The sequence below is a fragment of the Carassius carassius genome, chromosome 5 (assembly GCF_963082965.1).
Source record: "Carassius carassius chromosome 5, fCarCar2.1, whole genome shotgun sequence".
Taxonomy (NCBI): domain Eukaryota; kingdom Metazoa; phylum Chordata; class Actinopteri; order Cypriniformes; family Cyprinidae; genus Carassius; species Carassius carassius.
Genome location: NC_081759.1, coordinates 1,063,966 through 1,082,826, shown reverse-complemented (window position 1 = coordinate 1,082,826; position 18,861 = coordinate 1,063,966). Strand labels below are relative to the sequence as shown.

General features: G+C 35.7%; 2 protein-coding genes across 8 annotated transcripts in view; one reads left to right on the top strand and one right to left on the bottom strand.

Moving 5' to 3' along the window:
- Positions 1-16,272, bottom strand: part of cita (citron rho-interacting serine/threonine kinase a) — a 101,138-nt gene extending 84,866 nt beyond the window's left edge. For all 7 annotated transcript variants that reach the window (XM_059549364.1, XM_059549367.1, XM_059549366.1 and 4 more), the window contains exons 1-5: positions 16,113-16,272; positions 14,942-15,042; positions 13,892-14,015; positions 13,636-13,811; positions 12,374-12,475 (exon numbers count right to left, since the gene is read on the bottom strand). In XM_059549364.1, the coding sequence (XP_059405347.1) occupies positions 12,374-12,475; positions 13,636-13,811; positions 13,892-14,015; positions 14,942-15,040 (501 nt within the window). In that variant the 5' untranslated portion in view covers positions 15,041-15,042; positions 16,113-16,272. The remainder of the gene's footprint in view (positions 1-12,373; positions 12,476-13,635; positions 13,812-13,891; positions 14,016-14,941; positions 15,043-16,112) is intronic.
- LOC132140150 (fucolectin-like) lies at positions 965-11,677 on the top strand. The gene is made up of 6 exons (XM_059548961.1): positions 965-1,062; positions 1,400-1,435; positions 3,019-3,277; positions 7,791-7,986; positions 9,385-9,450; positions 11,666-11,677. The coding sequence occupies exons 1-6, from the start codon at positions 1,023-1,025 to the stop codon at positions 11,675-11,677; spliced, it is 609 nt and encodes a 202-aa protein (XP_059404944.1). The 5' UTR covers positions 965-1,022.
- Positions 16,273-18,861: the final 2,589 nt, after the last annotated feature.

Here is an 18,861-nt window from a genome sequence, read left to right as displayed (position 1 = left end):
CAGGACAGTGTTTGTCCCAAGGCAGCTTTCATGGATTAAAGATCAAAATGCAAATGTCTGTTGATCTTGAGACAGGGCTCCAGATTAACTACTTTTACTAGGATCACTGTAGTCCCTGATGGAAAAATTTAGGAGCAAAATCAGAAAATGTAGGGGCACACCTTAAATCAGCTTGCAAGGTAATCATTCACACATTGTCCCCCATTTTAACTGTATTACTGACAAGTGCTTTGATAATAAATGAACATAACTCAAAGATTACAATGTGCAGTATTCTTTTAATTTCAGAGAGATACGACAAATATATATAAATAGAATTTGGTAACAACATAAAATATAGTGAGAAAAAAATAAAATATTTCATAGAGCCCTAAACGTAATTTTTGTTACATTTTTAATAAACTGATGTGAAAATGTATTCATACTTACATATAAATGTATGCAAGTTTCATGATTTTAATTAATTAGACATGCTTTCGGAATACTACAATTTTATTTAACTATTAAAAAGGAGTCGAGAAAAATTAAAACGGAAAAAAATGAATTTGAAAAATAAATAAAACAGAATTTAGCAAAAAAATAAAATAGATTTCATAGAGCCCTAGAAGTTTTTGTAAGTAACTAAAAAATGGTTGAATTTCACTCTCAAAAGGCTGTACAAACCCTGAAATGAACAATGTAAGATCATGTCAACATGAACTTCATCCTTTGACTTGCTTCAGATAAAAATGTCCACCACAATTTCAATAGCATTGTCATTTTGATATCATTAATCTCTGAAAGTTGAAGTTGAAAGTTATCATTAATTTCAGCTAAAACGTTTTCACTTGTTTTGTGGCTAAAAGATTCAAAACACAGATTTGTCTGTCTGTGTGCGTGTGTGTGTGTGTGTGTGTAAACATTGTTCCAGCTCCAGTCAGAGAGAAAAGTGGGAGGAGAAACAGGATCATGTGACTCTGAGGAACAACATTCATTCAAACTAACTCAAATCAGAAAGCAGAAAGAGTCACAAACCAGCTGAAATGAACTTGAGTGATTTCTACAAGAGTCTGTTTTTACTGGGTAGGTAAAACACAGTCTGTCTAAACCTTAATGACCTAAAATCTGTTTTCCGCTTCATCTTTCAGACAGAGAAACACTTAACAGAAGACCCTCAATTATAATTGAATGTGGGTTTTTCTTTTTTTTGGTTAATGTTATCTATATACCCTTAAACAAACTTTTACTTGAGAAGCTATTTACGGAAGACATTAATACATGATTTTAGAAATCATACTGAATTTTACCCAACTGGGAAATATTTTTAAAGTATAAATCTAACAAGATACAAGTCTATAAATAAGAAAAATCAATTTACGTTTCTAAATACTAAGCATCATTCTGTGTTTCACATTTCAAGGGTTTTTCTCCGTTCAAACAAATGCAGGAGAAGGAGGTAAGAGTTTGTGAATTAAACACTATTTTTCATCGTTTGTTAGGGTGCTTTCACACTAGCACTTTTGGTGCGCACCCGGGGTCGATTGACGTCAGAATTCAGTTCGTTTGGATGATGTGAACGCTGTCTTCTGTACTCAGATGCGCGCCCGCGAACCGTACCCGAATGAGCTCAGTTTTGAAGCGTTTCATATTATCATGGTTTTGCGCACTGAAAGATTATTAAAAGCTTATTATATTTTTAGCCTGCACAATACATGCACAATATTTCCGTGTAGTGTAGTGTAAGCATTATAAATATATACACTTCTGAATTCTTGACATTCATATATAAATATTAAATTGTGAAATGTATGATTGCCTGATTGAATTTTATAAGAGTACTAATAGTAATTTGTTTTTATTAACATGTTTAGATTGTGTAAAATTACTTTGTAGATTTTTTCAAGAATTCCTTTTTTGTATTTATTTGCATTACATTTAAATAAAATATGTTGCCATTTTTAATGTGCCCCTATGGTTAAACACTGGCCCTCCTTGGCCCCCCTAGTAAAATTTGTCTAGAGCCGCCACTGATGTGTTTTTAAGTCCTGTCAGTTTAACAGGGCAGAGAGAGAGAGAGAGCGCGAGAGAGAGCGCGCGAGAGAGAGAGAGCGAGAGAGAGAGCGCGCGAGAGAGAGAGCGAGAGAGAGAGAGAGAGCGCGAGAGAGAGGGCGCGAGAGAGAGAGGGCGCGAGAGAGAGAGAGAGCGAGAGAGAGAGAGCGCGAGAGAGACTCAGAGAGAGCGTGAGAGAGAGAGCGCGCTAGAGAGAGAGAGCGCGAGAGAGAGGGCGCGAGAGAGAGAGGGCGCGAGAGAGAGAGAGAGCGAGAGAGAGAGAGCGCGAGAGAGAGAGAGCGCGAGAGAGAGAGAGCGCGAGAGAGACTCAGAGAGAGCGTGAGAGAGAGAGCGCGCTAGAGAGAGAGAGAGCGAGAGAGAGAGAGCGAGCGAGGGAGCCCCGGCCGGACGCTCACTGTCTTCAAACAATACGAGCGCTGTCTTGCTCTCTCTCCCTCGCGCATATTAATCAATTGGCACGATGGTGTCGATGTTTAAATCATTTAAAATGAGAATGTAAGTGTGCTCACCACTTTTTTGTTTGTAAGAAAAAATTACATTAGATTTCATATCACAATATATATCGCAGAAAAATAAAATATCGCAATGTCATTTTTACCCAATATCGTGCAGCCCTAGTGCAGAGAGTAATGTTATGCATTTGCCGCCTTCTCCTGCGCTGTAATTACCAAGCAACGGGGTAAACAGCTGCTGGCTTTATGACACAAGCGAACCACGGTTCGGACTCAAATATTATAATATGAACACAGTCCAGCGGGGGCAGGGGGAGGGGGGAGCAACCGAACTCGGGTTCGGAGTCGGACCAGGCAAGTGAACCAAGTGTGAAAGCACCCTTAGTGAGTTTGGGCTGCTGTGAAACATTTTCAGACACATGGTTAAAACTCAGACTTACATAGTCTGGTAGAGCTATAAATACTGGTAGACAATTATTGTAATTGTAAATGAGCTTTTCTCTTGAACTTATTCCAGTGAAAATAGCAACATGGGGAAGCGTCGATCAGTCAACAACACTTATTGGCTGGCATGCCCAAAATGCTCTGGATGGGGTAAACTCCACCTGTTCTCATACAGAGCTACAGAGTAACGCGTGGTGGAAGCTGGATCTGATGAAGACGTACAGCGTGAACAGAGTGACCATCACTAACAGATACAGCTGCTGTAGCGACAGGATAAACGGTGCAGAGATTCGGATTGGAAACGTTTCTTCAAATGTTTTCAGCAACCCAGTGTGAGTCTCTCTGATATATTCTCATATACAGAATCTGGCCAGTTGGTCATTAGCTTCTCTCTCTCTCTCTCTCTCACACACACACACACACACACACTCACTCACTCACTCACACACTCACTCACACACTCACACACACACACACACTCACACACAGACGTTATGTGGGAGGACAGCTGGCAAGTGATTTGACCCTCAACACCAATTTTGGGAGTCTTGATAGCTAACAGGAAGCATATTTTTTTGTAATATTATACTCATAAAGCCTAATTTAAATAAAAAATTACCAGAGGACTTGGGAATTTTTTTGACCACATTTTTATGAAATAAAGAATCTATTCACAATATTTCAGTTACACTTAAACATTAACTTCTATCCTAATTCTTAACGGTTGGAAAAAAAAAGTGTCTTTAAAAACTATTGGAACACACTGCCAATTTTATTTAACAATTTGAAGATAAAATGAAATAATAATAATAATATTATATATATATATATATATATATTGACACTTTGCCATTCGTGTATCCAAACTTTTGTCTGGTTCTATAGAATACAGTAAACAAACAGAACACATATAAACACATTTTTATGCAATGATTACTGAAATGTGTTGATCATACACTTTATGACGTGACTACTAATGGAGAAATTCCATCATGTGATTCGTGTCATCGTGACAGAACACATACCTACAGTGTTTGAAAAATAATGTAATGGTTCTCTGCTTTTTTCTGGGGTGCATTTTACCCCCAAACTGCCAAAAGAACAGACAAAGTGAACTCTCGAGAAGGAACAGGAGCTCTGAAGCTCATGACAGACATGTTTAGAGATGATTCGCCTTGTGATTGATTGGCTAACTGTTAGTTCACTGGAATCTCAATAAAAAAAATACGAGAACGCGGGCTGAAACAATGGAGGTGGGTTTTCTTTACTCAAACACTATGTCTGTAAAGGTTTATGTTTTTGTGTGTTTGAAGAGCGGAGAAGTAGGTTATTTGCCGTCTAGCCAATATACTTTTGTACATTTTAAATATATTGTGCATAAGCATTTAATCGATTTATATAATGAGATTTTGGCCAGGTGTATTAAACAAAAAGAAACACTAAGCACCCATATTAGGGCTGCAGCTATCAATTCTTTTTGTAATTGATTAATCTACCACTTAATTGATCGAGTAATGGGATAAAAAAAATGTGTGTGTTTTTAAACAACCAAAACAAATAATGCATAACAAAAATGATGTGGCTATAAAATGATCAAGCATTTGGCTTTTATTTCTAAAAAAAACAATTCCAATTCAAACATTTGGCTCCAAAACTAAGCCTATTTATTGCAATTTTTACCCATTTAGTGTTTATAAGTGCCAGTGCCAACAATTATATAACAATACATTTAAGTCAACTTACTGTAAAACATGTATAACATGTAAAACTAAGAACAGGGGTGCACATAAGTGGTCCGCAGGTCCGCATGCACAACCAAAATAAAACATGCATTATATAAATAGGTATGGCAGTGCATTTGTGCATGGTTGACAGCTGTTAATATACAATTACCATTTTAGATCACAAACTGCACTATATAAGACAAGTTTTATTTTTTTTAACCTGAAAGCATAAATCTAGGCTATATCATACCATTTTCAAAGCACAATGCAAAACTGTGACATTCATCCACTAATGCTCTTTAATCAGCAGCGATAAATCCGGCAACGCGCCAAAATAAAAGCCTGCTGATTTTAATTTTGAATATGAAGAAAATGCTTTTATTTATTTATTTTTAGACGCTTAAAGCGACTTAAAATTGGGGAATACATAAAGCGATTCCTCTTAAAGAGGCAAACAAAGAAAGTAGTAGTAAATATTAGCATTTTATTTTTAAGTTTACTATAAAATAAATGTATTTGTATTTGATACTAGGACTGCCTTTTATTTTTAATAATATTATCACACACTATTATTTAGTTTATTTACTATTATTTTATAATTAAAAAAACTAAATAAATAAAGTGCAATAATATTATAACTATTATTAATTAATTTCTTATATTTATATTTAATGGGTCACACTATATGCAGTGTGAGGACTAAACCAAATCTCCAGGTTCTCTTATGAGAACCAAGCTGAAAAATCCAAATACAAACTTGTAAACATCGCTACAAATATAGTATGGGATTAAATCAGCGAACATCAATGTATAGGCTTAGGCTTGTTTCAGCAACGCTTTGTGAAACAGCATAGAGTGGATGTTTTCGGTTCAGATGCTGAATCACTGAAGTCGTACTGCTGTAGGGCTGTAGCTATCGAATATTTTAGTAATCAAGTATTCTACCAAAAATTCCAGCGATTAATCGAGTAATCAGATAAAATGTGTTTTTGCTTATTTAAAGTGCAATATTAATTATGCAAGAGAAAATAAGACTCCTTGGTCTCTTAAAATGAACAACTAAGTTTCCTTTTTTAGAAAAAAAATATTTGTATTTTTTAAATGCATAGAATGCAATGCATACATCAGAAATAAACATTTAATTATTACCCATTGTTTCTCTGTCTGTGCTTGTGCTGTGAACAATGACAATAAAGTTGACAGGTTAATTAAGTGCATTTAAGTGCCATTCGGTTGGGGTTTTAAATAAAGCATTTTCTGAGATGCGATGTGATGTGACGCTAGTTTTACTCAAATCAAACGGTCAAATGCTCATGAAGTGACTGTCAGAGCAGTTCTGGAGATGGTGTTCATGTGTTCACGTCCTTATTTAGAGAGACGACAGACTCTGAAATCACCGCGAGCGTCACGCGCGCTTCAGTGTGTGTTAATAAAGGAAGACGCGCTTCTGCTCCATTCATTAACAGAGACACGCAGAACATGCAGGATTCATATTTAAATAGACTGTTCCGGCTTAATATTTACAGATATTAGTCCATATCGTGATTTGATGTAAGTGCAATGACCTATTTTTGATTAATTCATTCAAAATTTGGCAAATTCCGTGCCATTCTGCATTAAACTGTAAATTCCATTTTTATGACTGGATTCCGAGATTCCCTTCGCGTTTTTTGCATCGCGGAAATCATAGGGCCCTAGTTGTGGTATGCCAGCTCTATCTTGCAATGGACACACACCACGACGTTCTCTTTACGTTTGCCCGCGCCCTCAAATCAAAACACTGCACACTGCTGACTCCTTGCAGTATGCGATTTCGGACGCATCGCTTGTGTCTTCTTCCGCTTTGTGGGTTTTTGTAATCGAGTAACTCGAGGAATCGTTTCAGCCCTAGTAGAATGCCAGGTCTACTTTGCAGTAGACACATTGCACCTTGTTCTCTTCTTTTTTAAGAATGTAATGATCCCAAACTTTAGACATTCTCTGTCGTTGGAAATTTTTACTCTCTGCCATCGCGCCAACTAAATTCATAATGTATCACGTGCTATGTGTGCTTCCTGAACATTGAACAACGGTCCGTGTGAATCAGATCCCTGCGCGTATAGTGCGCGTCACAGAAATTTAACGAGGCTTCGAGGCAGAGTTTTTGCCTCGAGGATTTTTTGTAATCGAGTTAATCGAGTAACTCGATGAACCGTTTCAGCCCTAACCCATATAGCAACAATAAACACTATATGACTGTAAAAGTTGATTAAAGCGTATAATGCAGCCATTCTATTGACAGACAAAACACAGATCTCCTCATTCACTGGTCAAAAACCTTTGTTAACTCCATTTGAGCTTGTTTTTTATATAGCCTATATCATTTTATAGTCTTAAGTGTAAGTGTCTGATACTATACCAACACTGACAACGCAGTGTTGCATAATTATTGACTTTTTTTCTTACCCTTTCTTTCTTTTTTCCACCTGTATTTCAGTAGAGTGTGCCATTGAATTGTTTTATTTATCAACACCCCTAACCAGCTTCTAATTTAAGTGGACTTAATCTTCACATAGTTAGCTACATCTGCCCTTCACAAGAAAGACATATACAGAAACTGAATAAAGTTATAAAAAACTAAATTATATATAGATGAATCTTTAAAGCTACTAAAGTTGTTGATTAATGGACAACAAATATAACAAAATAACAAATACTTTTAACGTGTTAAACTGAAAAAAATGTATTTTATACATTAACAGCATTCATTTTGACAGCACTAATATACATGTAAAACTGTCAAACAAACTATAACACCTGGCAGAAAATCAAATAATCACTATTGATGTCTAGGGCTGTCAAAATGGCTGAAAATCTACCTTTTTTCTGAAATATTAAAGATAAAATAAAAAAGAAAATTGGAAAAACTTTATTTTCTATGTCTAATAAAAATGCTTCATTGTAATGACAACTAATTGCACATTTGCTTAGCTGCAAAATAATATGATAATACTAATAATAATAAATAAAAATAATGCAAATCATCATGTATGGTACATTAAGTTGGAGGAAATATCTAATTATAAAGTATATGTCGTGTAAAAGAAAGAGTTAATCATCATCACTCTTTCATCTTTTCCAGATGTGCTGTAGTCTCTACTATTCCAGCAGGAGCCACCTACAGCTATCCGTGTCATGGGATGAAGGGACGTTATGTTACTGTGGATATTCCTGGACCTTCACAACAGCATCTTACTCTCTGTGAAGTGGAGGTCTATGAAGAAGGTGTGATGAAACAAGCAGATTTAGTGTTTTGGGAAAATAACGGCTTCACAATAGTTGAAATTTGGCTATTTATGGTTTTTGAAAATGTGAAACTTCAACAGTTGCATGCGCTCAGCTTTCAATAATTTACTACATAAAACACATTTGTGTTTGACAAGTTAAAGTCGTGACATTTGCATTTCGAATTGAATTTGTGCTCTGCATTTAACCCATCCACGTGCACACACACAGCGGTGAGTGTGAGTAGTGAACACAGTCCGACTCTCCACCCAGACGGCACAATGCATTTAACCCTTAAAGACCTAGAACATTTTTGGGGCGCCTGACACACTTGCACTTTTCTTTGTTTTTCAGACCTGTTCTAATGGTCAGCATCAAGTGCCATATATCATTATAAACAGGAGAACCTGAAGTTTAAGGTCTAACCAATTTAAAGTCCCAATTTTCCTTTTGTTTTCTCTAAGAATTAATGAAATTACAGAATTTTAAGAAAAATTTCATTTCGTTTACTAACAATAGAGAAATCTATTTTCAATCTGAGTATGAACAATAAACAAGCTTTGCAGCATGTAGTTGAAACGATTGCACTAATTGTGTTCTGCAACAATACCAACAAATGATTCACAAACTAAAAACAAAATTAGTAAGAAATATTCAGAGTGCAAAAATAAATAAATAAATTGTGCAAATTATCTTTGAGTCATATAAGAATTATTTACTTAATAATATACATAATATAAATGAGCAATCCGCTGGCTGTAATCTGCATCAGAATCGATTTTACCAGGACATCCCCTAGCAACGCGAAGACATAAATCCCAGTGCTTTATCAGACATGCACTGCTGTTTCATTCTTGTTTATGGATTTTTTATGTCAAAGTACTCTGTCTGATGCAAATGTGTTATTTTGTGTTTGTTTTCATGCACGTACCGCAAACTTTACTTTCACTTTGCGTTCGTCCATATTTACAAAGAAATATGTTAAATAGTGATTCAAAAGATCAAAACCTATGTTTATAGGTTGAATAAGGGACAGTTTGAACCAATCTGGGCTCGGGGGTGGGACTAAGCGTCAACAATCCTTCCTGTTTGGCTCAGAGGAAAGAAATGCCTAGGTTTCTTCTGACGAACGTTTTCAAAATGTGATGACGTAATGACATTCACTACGGAGTCTCTGAATATCCAAATGAGAGAAGAAGGATATCTCCGAAATCTCCACTTTACGACACTTTTTAAATCATTCAGATAGGATTAGCGGTTCAAAAGTTATTAAACATTTAAGAACAACAGTTATTTTTAGCCGCTGGTGGCTGTCTCGGTCTTTGAGGGTTAATGTCATCCAGGTTTTACATAGATTTTTGAGGATCATTTTAGTCTTAAGAGATGGATACATTTGCACCAAATTCACTGTAGATATGTAATGTTTTTATTACTCTCTTGTGCCCTTTTAGGTCCTCTTTTCCCAGAAGACCTTTGTGAAGATGAAACCTGAAACTAGAGTCCAGCTCCTGTCACAGGTGAGAGAGGGAAACATACACAAATCTCAAATCAATTCTCACAGACAGCACTTTTAAGACATCTGCTCATTTCCTCTTCAATCTGCTTTGGTGGAACCATGGTTTTCTGACGTGACTCTGCTATGGTCTCAACCACTCAAACAGGAAGTGATGCGGAAGGAAGCTGTGCCAAGAGAACATGTTCATAGGAACACTGGAAAACTGAAAAAGAATGCTGATTTTGAAATACAACTATTTAAATGCATATTAATATATTACAAGTAAGATGGAAAACTCTTATTTAGAGCTCAATGCTGTAAGAAAGATGCTGAAGATGGGGAAACCTTAACTTTTCAAATCAGCTTTGATGTTTTTAATTTACCTGCAGGAATATTTATTATGAAATATTTAAAGCTAGAGGGTCTTTATTTGACCCACTAACTATTCTAATTATATTAAAGAAATATTCTAACTACCTTTCTAATCTTTTTGTATTCTATCCGTTTTCTTTTTCATATTATACAACTATAAAAGAAAGACCTCTAACACTAGCTTGCTCTATTCTGTTTCTATTCTATCTGTTTTCTTTTAATTTATTATATTATTTAAAAGCCCATGCTAGGTGTACTGTGTTAAGCTAACTGAGACATGTTATAGCTCTTATATATCATTGCTCTTTTGCTGTTTTTGATTGCTTCCACTGTCCTCATTTGGAAGTCGCCTTGGATAAAAGCATCTGCTAAATAAATAAATGTAAATGTAAATGAAAATTCTCCGTTCCTCAATGTTGATCACAATTAAGTTGTATGTGAAAACTTCTCAGTCAACATTTTTTTTCAAGTAATATTCTTCATTATTTACTGCAGTTTAATATTTTAATTTACTGTAATACATTTTCTTTTTCAGCTATTGCATAGCCATTAGTAATTTAGTATCAATAAAAAAAGTCCAGCCTAATATAACTTAAAGGGTTAGTTCACCCAAATATCGTTAATTATTCACCCGCATGTTGTTTCAAACCCATGAGACCTTCGTCCATCTTCAGAAAAACAAATTAAGATATTTTTGATGCAATCTGGAGCTGTCTGACCCTCAATAGACAGCAATGCAACTGAAATGTTCCCAAATCCAGAAACATATTTATAAATGATAGAAAGGAGGCTTTAAAAAGATCAGTAATGGTAGACACTGCGTTCTCAAAAATCCTGATCGGAGCACCCCTACGGTCTTTCCACGCTTTCCCTCCAGGAGAACAAGTGAACAAGGACAGAGAGATTTAAATGAATGATTCTGAGAGTATTAGAATCCTTTCATCAGTCTTTCTCTATCAGCGTCTAAAGGGCTGCTCACACTCACAGTTATTTTCAGCTAAAGTCGCTGATTTCCACAGAGTTGGTGATGCAACAATGAAAACAGAACTGAACTTCATGCAGATGCAGCATCAACCAAACAATTCAATGAAGCCTCTAAAAGCTTCTTTTTTTTTTTTTTTACATTGCAGACATAAGGAACAGATATTTATATGAGTATCCAGGCTTTAACTGTTTTTTATTCTACTGTGAGCACTAATGTACTGTAAATTTCTTGCAAATGCACTGTAATTTTAAATGATCTTTTGAAACATGAAACATAAAATACTGGAGTAAACTAATTACTTTGATGTATACATGAGATAGTTATGCACTGAAGTTTTGGCAACTGAAAATTACAATATTTTATTAATAATATAAATATGAAAATTATGCTAAAATAACAATATGTTAAATTTGTTCCCCTGAAATAGAGTGGCGGAGTGTTTCCAGCATTTCGAATTACTTAATGTATTTTTATTTTTTTACCTAAATTTGGATAAAGCTTATTTCGTTTCAGTGAAAATAGTTCATTTTGGTTCATCACTAACAAAATTCTGTCATATTTCCCACTACAAATTGTTTCTTGTTTCTGCCTCTTTATTTTTTGTTTTGCGTGGATTATGTATTTGTCTTACATTTTATGCATTCAAAAAGTGACCTTAAGATATATAAAAAATATTAATATATAAGTATTATTATTAACTGGTAGCCCCATAAATTCAGTTCACGGAAGTTCTGATCCTCATGCAGCATTTTCCTTTTCAGTAACGTGAATGGAAACATGTCGCAATGATGATGTAAGAGCTGTTTTTAACTCACACGTCTCTATCTACAGGAAATATTCTCTATAATTCTGAATCTAAACTTCGTGTCCTTATCTTCAGGTCAGACTGTAGCTCTACAGATGAAAGACTGTTTGTAGGGAGCAGGGTGAGAACACGGTGAACATTCGCTGTATTGTCACCCGCTATGATCACAAACATCCATTAGAAAGACAGACAAGGCTCCACGTTACGCCTTGCCGCTGACACAAAGGGAGTTTTAGCTAAATAAAGCAGCCGGATCATGTTTTCTATCCTCTTAAAGGTAAAGTGCATCATGGATGCATGTGAGAGAAAAAAACACCATCCTTGTTTCGTCTACAGCTACGATGAACCAACACAATTCAAAACAATGAATCCTTTGACATGTGCCACTCAAACTTCCTGTTGCAAAATGACAATGCATCAACCCAAGAAAGAAAACTGCACTTGTTAAACAGTTTTTAAACATTTCAACATCTCACAGTCTGTTAAAGAACAGACTTGTGCTTTTATTAGGCGAGTTAGATTTATGTAATCACATTATTTACTTTTGGCTGAATGTAAACATTCATTTCAGTTTCTGTTTCTAATTCCCATCCGAGAAGTTCAAGAAGGTTCTGATACCCATGCAGTTTCATTTACAGTAACTTTTGGTTGGAAATCAGGTGAGCAAACCTACAGTATTAGTAAGGTCAGAACACATGACCTCACATGAAATCATTATTCAGAGCAGAGAAACTCCAGCAGCGTAGAGAACATCTCCTGCTCTGGGTTAAAGCAGTCACTCACCAGATAGACGTGGTCCTGATCCTGGAAAGCGTGCTGGAGCTGAGGGATCCAGGGACTGGAGTTCAGGGCCAGGATGCTTCGCTCTTCCTCAAAGAACGCCGTCTTTACAAGACACAGAAGAATGTATTTTTAATGATATGCTGATATTCATGCAACAGATCCTAGTTAGTCATTTAGTGGATGCTTTTATGCATTTATTACGGTGAAAATCATCCTGGAGTAACCTGAGATTTGATTCCTTGCTCAAGGACAGTGATTGCACATAACACAGTTCATTCAATGAAGCACGTTGCACACAAAAATAGCAAGAACTAGCAGGAAACCAGGAGTGTTGGCTGGTGTTAAAGTACAATCACATTATCAAAATGTTAAATACATTTTTCAGGCACAAAATATTTATTGTCAATAGTGTAACAATTCATGAAGCACAGCTCACATATCATTTGTGCACAATATTTTATTTTAGTTTAGTGCTCAGAAGCAAGCAAACTAGATGCTTGGTCCTAACCTTGTAATCTGTGACCAAGTAAATTTCATTCACACTGAAATGAAATGCTGTGGAAAAACTCAGCAAATCAAACCTAGAATGCAAAAATATCTTTTATAAGGTGTTTGAACACAGTTGTGTGGCTGCAGTGTGTGAAAACAACCAGTCTGTAATGGAAAAAATCTACCCACTCATTTGATTAATAATCCCAATAAATCATAAACAGTCTCCAAGATCAGGTGATTCCAGATTTCTTGGAATGCCAAAAGCTTCGTGGCACTCTGTAAGACTAATGATGCTAAAGATATGCCTGTGTAGTTAAAAAAGGCATATGAAAGCGATGTGAATCGACTGCTTGAGAGTTTCTGACAGTTTCAGTGCATGAGATTGTGGTGTGTTGCAGGTGTCTCGAACTCTGAAGCTCCGCCCTCTTCTGAAAAGAGGTCCGGGAACATCAGCTAATTTGCATACAAAGGGACAAATACATAAACAGCCCATTTGGCTCAAAAGTGGCAACTTAACCGAGCTATAAAAAGTGATTTGTGGGGTACTTTGAGCTAAAACTTTGCATGGGACATCAGAGACTTATTTTACATCTTGTAAAAAGGGGCATAATAGGTCCCCATTAAGCAAACTAAATGAACTGACATAAACTAGTCCGGATTATTGAGTTGATATGTGATTTATGTTGTTTTTTGGGGAGCAAATCGATGTTTTCATCACATCACTTTTGGTTAGGATGCAGTGTAACGCTTCAGGTTTGAAGGAGACTCACATTGTCCTGTGAACGCAGGCTGGTTTTGTCCATGATCTTCATGGCGTACACATCTCCTGTAGCTTTCTCCTTCACCACCTGCACCTCGGAGAAGTGTCCCCTTCCCACGATGCCCCTCACCTCAAAATCCTTCTTACCAGGAAGCAGTTCCTGAACTTCAGCCACTAATTCAGAATCTGAAACAAACAAACAGTCATAATACAACGAAAGCAACTAAACTAAATGGCTATTTGAGATTCCATATGAAGGCGCTTACATTTATTGATAAAGTTGGCCACATGTTTGATCTTCATGAGCTCTGGTGTGGCACACTCTTGATAAAACAGCAGGAAAGCATCAATCAGAGTTTCTCTGGAAACACCAGACGAACTGCACTTTCCCTGAAAAACCACAAACATTCACTTTACTACACAAAATTTACAGAGAAATACAGTATGTTTTGCAGGAGCATGTCAATATTTTCCCACAAAATGTTATGCATTTTATAGTATTTCTGCTTTCGACAACTAGGAGAAGTCGTCTTGTATTCTCCTTTAATCAGCTAAAAAACACCACAAAGACGTGATTCCTGTCTGAATCTGAGCTGGATCATAGCTATTTGTTCAAGTCTCAACCCTTTTTCACACCCATGAAAGATTCAAGGCATTATTTTATCACCAATCCTGATTTACCCTCTTGCCACTCCTTTGCAGAATGTAATTTAATTATGCATTTTGAAATTTGAATTCTTCCTTTTGTCATTAAATTTTATATAAATATAATTGATAAAAATAATAATAATGGACCCTTTTCACAATTTAACGGTCATCAGCATTGAAAAATCCTCAAAAGTTTTCTTGTTTGTATTTAGTTTTTTTTAATGCATGTACATTTATAACAGTATTCTTTGTATTATATTATATTTGCATCCAATTACAAAAAAAAAATAGTTAACGCTAATGCAAAGGTTTTTCTAATGCCGCATCTGTGGGAAGGATGGTAAATTTCCCACAGAAATCTGTTTTTTTTTTAAAGTCATGAAAACTCTATTGTGGAGTTTTTATTTTGCTGTTTAAACAAGTGGGCATGCAAAGAATATATATCTGTGGTTCCCTCCCATTCACTGGTCTTCAGGTTAACCCAACTATGACGACTTCTGCTGCTGAGAAACCCGGAAATGTGAAATAGGTCCATAATAATAATGCAATTTTTATTCAAAGGACAGCATAAAGTTGAATGATAACAATAAAGCACAAGACAACAACCTTTTAACATTAGACTCTTTAAGACTTAGCATAAAATACTAATTTATAGATATATAGATCACCTGCAGCAGCTGACCGAGTCGAGCGCAGCGGCTGGTGATGGACTCCACAGCAGACAGATCTTTAACACTGACCTGGCCTCCATATTTAAACTTCAACATCTCTGCAGAACAGACAAACATGAGCAATACAGTCAACACAGTCCACGACAAAACCACTGTGTTCAAATACAAGTCAGCAATGATGGGAATATGCCTATGATGCACAAACATGTAATCCAGGTTTTTTTGTGTTTGTTTTTTATAAATACTTGTTGCTGTATTTGCACTATAATCATAATGTAGGTATCTAACGTTTTAAAAGCTCAAATATCAGTATAAAACGAGACATCAATGAAACTAATAACACATATCTGCATACAGTATTTTCAACCCGATTATTATCTTTCTAGGATAGATTTTTTTTTAAATTAGAAATAGTAACGTTACATAGAAGTCTGATGGAGTCTAATGGGCTTCAGTTTGTTTACATTTGAATTTTGACAGTTGGAGTTTGAATATTCCTGGTTCATCTGAACATTCCATCAATGTAAATCTATGGGATTTTTATGATTTTTAATCTCCATTTTTATGAAAACCATAAAAGTACAAGTACATACAAGTCGGATCAGTCTGAAAAGATATAGCACACTCAGATCAACACATATCTGTATACAGTAGAGTTGATATGACATGTCAAGCAGTGACATTTTTATAGTTCATGTAAAATCATTTTAAACAAAACGTATTCATTCTAACTAAGCCTTGAGTTACACAGTTTTGTATGGTCATATTAACTAAAGAGCATGTGTCACACGACATGAATATTTATAAGGAGAATCAGAAAAAAATCATCAAATAAACTAAAAACCATAAACTTTCAATGTATTTGTGAGGTGAATCTGTTAATCTGATTAAGTTAACTGACACTCGTCAAACTGTAAACATTTGACGATGACAGAGCAAATCACCCGTGTCACTATACAAACAGGCTTAATATTTATTACAAATAAACTGAGATCGCTTCTGAAATCACTCATAATGATATTAATTGGCATTCTTAACATTAATGTTACAGAATAAATGTTTCAGTTTGAAAGTTTCCCTCGTTATTCACCGATGAGCTCATAACGGTCGCGTTAAACAAACACATTAATCTAAGTTTGATTGAAGATTACAGATATGTTTAACTTACCTAAAGGTCATGTGATAATATGTGGAGCAGTAAATGATCATTGGCGTGGATTAATCGCGTTTAGATGCACATCACTGACTGACTGCTGTGTGGAAACATTCAACGCTTCCTGGCGAATTCAAATTTTGCGCGTTCGGCGGGACAATACATTGGTGCACGCAACCAAGTTACGTCACCACGTTCGCCTAAGCGCCACCCACAAGCATCTTTCTCTGCGGCAAAACGTTTGCGCTTTGGTTTAACACCAATTTTTTCAATGTGGTTTTAATTAAAAGGTGATATTTGTTACTGACACTTGTACAAATTCTAGGAAACATATCCACAATTTTCTATGCATAAACAAATATTTTCTGGCTCACTTCTTTTCACATCTTTTTGTTTAATAGTAATAAAAAAGTGACAGAATCTTAAAACAAAATATTTTTTTATGATTCTATTGACACGGTTTAGTTTGCTAAGAAATTTTTATCACTTTATTATTATTATTATTATTATTAATAATATTTTCCTACGTTTTTTAAATTATACAATTTATTTCATTTATTTTTTCATTCGTTTATTTTGCATATGTCTAGCCCTTTTTGTGTTTTTTCCTTTTATAGTCATTACATATGCTGCATTAATGTAAATGCAAACACAGTGCTTATAAAGCTCAATGTTCAATGGGTAAAGCTCATTTTTGCAAAAAAAAAAAAATAGTTTGAATATTTGAGATTTTCACACAAGTGCTGTTAAAAACTCTTAATGTAACATTATTTTAAGTGTTTTAGATGTAGTTCAGTCAGGGCTGTGTGTCTCTCTATATACTACACAAGTTACATGACCACACTCTGACCTCTGACAGAGAACAACTTCTCTCTCATCGAGTCTCACTGACTTGTGAAGATCTGGTTTCCCTGGTGATGTCTGTGAGCGCCATGGCAACAGCCTCCCCGAGCGTGATGGAGAGAGACATGGGTAACTACAGAAACCATCCGAGTTCACAGACAAGACGATATCACAGGTCACTAGAACAATCACAACAAAACAGCCTCAGATAAAGAAATCAGCTTGCCTGACAAATTAAACATGCTTCTTCATCGGATTTAGAATGGGTGCCGTCAGAATGAGAGTCCAAACAGCTGCAGAGCATATATTGCTGAGACACTGATTCAGTAACACATTTCTCCAAATCCGATGAACATCTTGGATGGCCGGAGCATCGTATGACTTCAGAAGACTTGAATGTAGTGCATGAGTCATATAAGTGTCTACTATTACGATGCTGCAGAAAGAAATGCCATGCAAACATCTTCATCATTCAGTGCAATGCATCATACTATGAACTTGAATGCATTACACATTCTACACACTGTACAGATTCTATTAAAGCAGTTTATTTTCAGTTGTACTCTTTACATAGATGTGATTGTGTTCACGTTACTGCAGGAGCAGGAATAACGACACTTTAATAGACATTCACATAGAGAATGGTGTTTTAAACTGTAAAATTATTTCACAATACTGCGGATTTTACTGTATTTTTTATCAATTAAATGCAGCCTTGATGAGCATAAGAGACTGAAAACATTTTAAAAATCTTAAACACTTTTAACCTGTTATTTTTTAAAACCAAAAATCATTAAAAAAAATATAATAATAAAAAAAAGACAAATGTTAAATGTTGAATTATTTTACACATGACGGACATAAATGTCACTCATTTTGTAAAATGAAGCATCTGTAACGCGATTTCAGATTCTAGTCTGACTCACATGAATGTTTCTGATTTGTCTCCACACATGTAAAAACACCAACTGGATAAAAACTTATCCAGACACAAGAGAACGAGCAATTGTATCACTGTATTAGAGCGACACCTTGTGGTTAAACAAGTAAAGATGAACATTTTGTTCTCTTAAAATGTTTATTATGGTTAGACTCGCGTTGGGAGGATGAATATGAGCAATAGTTGATGTTCTCCAGTGTACAGCAGATCATCACACAAACAGAAGCACACCCTAACCCTAACATGCACACATGCGTGTTCGCTCGCGTGTAGGTGCGTCATACAGACCAGACGTTCAATGATATGAACACATCAATTAGCACAACGCTGGTTTAATAAGGGTTTGTCACAGATACACTGTGAACATCTCGAAGCTAGAATCATTCACTCCCACAGTCTGTCACTGCATTTGTGTTTTAGGATCCAAAAGCGTCACTAGCAGCACTCGGCTCTTCAGGATCTGATATTTTCAGGCAAAAATGCCGCTGGTGTCTCGATAATCCTGCTGAAGAGGAACTAGAATGTGTTCAGAAGATCTGAGGAGTCAAATACAGCAGGTAACAGTCACATGAACCGCTTTAGAGAACTCATTTTTGTTTTTTTTTTAAGGAGAGATTGTGCACTGAGAACCATAAATTCAGTTCAAATGCTAATTCTGTCATCATTTACTCACCTTCATGTCATTACAAAGTCGTTTGACTTGCTTTCTTCTGTGAAACACAAAAGGAGATGTTTAGCAGAATGTTCAGGCTGCTCTTCTCAGTCAAAGCAGCATGAAAAGCTTTCTGCTTGTGAGTCACAGAGGAAATGAATGGGTTGCAATGACACGAAGGTTAATAAATGAAGACAAAGTGTTCATTCTCACATGAATTATTCCTTTTTAAAGGAATAGTTTATACAGAAATTAAAATGTGTTCACCCTCAGATCAGGATGAGTGTGTTTCTTAATCAGGTTTGTAGAAATGCAGCATTGCATCAGTG